The 2,884-nt window shown below is 65.1% G+C and overlaps 1 protein-coding gene across 1 annotated transcript; it reads left to right on the top strand.

Moving 5' to 3' along the window:
• Positions 1-1,926: 1,926 nt before the first annotated feature.
• Positions 1,927-2,592, top strand: MNEG_15864 (hypothetical protein; the record flags this gene model as incomplete). The annotated part of the gene is made up of 1 exon (XM_014035665.1): positions 1,927-2,592. One exon carries the CDS (start codon positions 1,927-1,929, stop codon positions 2,590-2,592), a length of 666 nt encoding a protein of 221 aa, XP_013891119.1.
• Between the last annotated feature and the right edge of the window lie 292 nt (positions 2,593-2,884).

Consider the following 2,884-nt stretch of genomic DNA (forward strand, 5'->3'; position numbering starts at 1 on the left):
CCCTTATCCTGCCCCCGTCCCTGCAGTCTGGAGAGCCCTGGCAATCCATCTACCCTCCTTGTTCCCTCGTTTCCGGGCTGCATCAATCCCTGATACTTGTTTTCGTTGATGCCTCGCTCTAACCCCTCCATCCCTGGTCATCCCCCAAAGAAAATTCTCGAGGCCCTCTGCCGCCCCCCCGAGGGCCAGGCTGCGCACCCCATTAGACTCGCACTTTTCGGACCACGCGACGCTCAAGAGCGGCGCGCGCATCTACAAGCATGCACCCAGCGCGCGTGCAGCAGCCGGGGCCCCGGGGCGGCAGGCAAGGGCGCTCCCGCGGAAGAGGCCAAGGGGGAGCCGGTGCAACGGGCGCCATTTCATGCGCTCGGGCGTCTCACCTGATGCCTGTTTCCCCGAGGGAGGGCGGGCGCCTGGGGCCACGGGATTGTCGAGGGCGTGCGAGGGAGCGGCAGCTGCTTCCTAGACCCTTACCTGGGTGCTGCACCGCACTCCACTGTGTCACGCGCGTTGAGGGCCCCGGACTGTTGGGCTGCGCCCAGCTGCCCGCCTGGCAGCTGGGCGGGTGCGTTGCCCGGTATTTGGCCCTGCGCTCGTGCCGGCAGCGTTGCTGCCGGCTCCCTCATCGGCTCTGTGGTACCCTTAGGCGGCCCAGCCCCGCCAGGCTGGGCCCAGGCCGCTGTAAGCTTCCACATCCCGAGGTCACCTATGGCAGCCCTGGCGCCCGCTTGCCCGGCGGGTGCCAGTAGCAGAGGGCCCCTCGCACATGCTTAGAGATGGATGGACACAGCAGCACTGGCAGCTTTGCGCAGAGGATTAGGATTAGGATTGTTACAGCGTCCCGCGGTCGCTTGCTCCTAGAGCCATCCAGGCTCGTGGGATTGTACAGTAAAGCACCAGCGTTGTGTGACTGAGATTCAGGTGGCTATTGTGCGCCGTTCAAAGCAGGCGTGCACGAAGGCCCCCAGTGTGTGCTGATTTGCGCTGCGCGCAAAGGCGCGCATGCGCGCAAGCGCGGGTAGATTTGCAAACAAGGGCGCAAAGCGCGGCTCGGCCCGCAGGTCCGCCGCGTATGCGGGGCAATCAAGCAGAACAGAGGCAGCGAGCTTGGGCCGAGCAAGGGCAGCACAGGCTCGGCCCGGGCGGGCCTCACTCTGTATGACTCTGTGGGTCTTGGCTTGAAGTGCGCTCTGGCTAAGCTAGCGCGATTCGCTGTCCACAGTGTGATCCTATGCGACCCAGTGCGGCTTGGTGGCTTGGCTGGCTGAACCAACCCTTGCCCAACCCAACTATGTGCTTGGCCTTGGTGGCGACGCTGCTGAACAGCGATAGGACGAGACCGTTACTCCTTGATCAGCAGAAAGGTGTCGAAGCCAAGACCAGCCGCGCGGGCGCGCGGCTGGGCCAAAAGCAGGGCAAGCCTGGGCGAAGGGGCACTTGCACCCTGGCAGCTTCCGCTGCCAGGGGGCCGGACGGCATCATTCATCTAGACGGTTTCCTCCCATTTGAGCATACCTTCAGCACAGACTCGTGGGCTGCCCGCCCGTGCGCCCGCGTGTCAGTGCTGGGGGGGGATGTGGCGTGCATGCACCAGCCACGCCGTGACAGCCGTGAACAGTCCGGGCGCCCAATGCCCAGGGGCGCTGGCTGGGCGCGACAACCGCGTGCATGGTCCGAGTGGTCCTGTGTTTCCGCCGGCCGGCGCCATGCCAGCCTCGCTCCTGCCCTGCCACCAAACCCGCTCCAACTCTCAACACGGCCGTTTCAATGTACAACACAGGTGCACAACTCGCTCCGCACCCGCATGTTCCGTGCCCTTGCGGAGCCTGTCCTCACCTACCGGGCCGAGTGCTGTCTGGGGCCCTGTCTTGTTGGGCAGCATGGATGACGCCCTCAAGGCGCCCCTGCAAGTCCTGCAAAACGACTATGTCCATCCGGCACCTTGGGGGGGTTCGGCGCAGCGTCCCCGCCACCATCCTCTGCGCCGAAAGCGGTTTGCCACCGCTGGCGTGCGCATGGTTGCGCGCGGGCGCGCGGCTATGGAATCGCATGGTCAAAGCCGATGAGGGCATTATCAAGTGGGAGTTTGTGGGCGACCTCTCCCTTGCCCGTTGTCTTGGCCCGGCGCGGGCGCGTCGGACTTGGAGCGGTGCGTGGCTGCATGCACTTGACTGGTTGACCGCCGAGGGGGGCGCCCCTGAAGCATTTTTGGCGGCCTATGCGGCGGGGGTGCACAACACCCTGAACCAGGGCTCGGCGGCGATGGCGGGCCTGCGCCTGCAGCTGGGGGAATGGGAGCTGCATGCGTGGGACCAAGCACTGGCCAACCGGGCTGCGCAGGCCGTCCAGCGTGGTGGCGCTTGCGCAGAATATGAGGCTTGCTTCGCCGCGGGTGATGCGGATGAAGTGCCCGAGGCCGGCTTTCCGTCGCTCATGCCCTACTACTTTCGCCACACGTCCCGATTCCGGAACCACCAACATGCGCGGGCTCTGATGCGCCTGCGCTGCTGCTCACCCCCTTTTGACTGCGTCACCGACTCTTCACTACAACACCCCCACCCATCGCCCCCACTGCGACGGCCTAGGCCGTGACGAAACGGCTGAACATGCTCTGCTTGATTTCCCCGCATCCGCGCACCTGCGGGCCGAGCCGCGCTTTGCGTCCTTGTTTGCGAATCTACCCGCGCTGGCGCACATGCGCGCACATGCGCGCCTTTGCGCGCAGTGAAGAGCAGCACACATTGGGGGCCTTCATGCACGCCTGCTTTGAACGGCGCACGGTAGCCACCTGAACCTCAGTCACACAACGTTGGTGCTTCTCTGTACAATCCCATGAGCTTGGAGGGCTCAAGGAGCGGGCGACCGCGGGATGCTGTAACAATCC

The sequence above is a fragment of the Monoraphidium neglectum genome, assembly GCF_000611645.1.
Source record: "Monoraphidium neglectum strain SAG 48.87 unplaced genomic scaffold scaffold05739, whole genome shotgun sequence".
NCBI classification, from domain to species: domain Eukaryota; kingdom Viridiplantae; phylum Chlorophyta; class Chlorophyceae; order Sphaeropleales; family Selenastraceae; genus Monoraphidium; species Monoraphidium neglectum.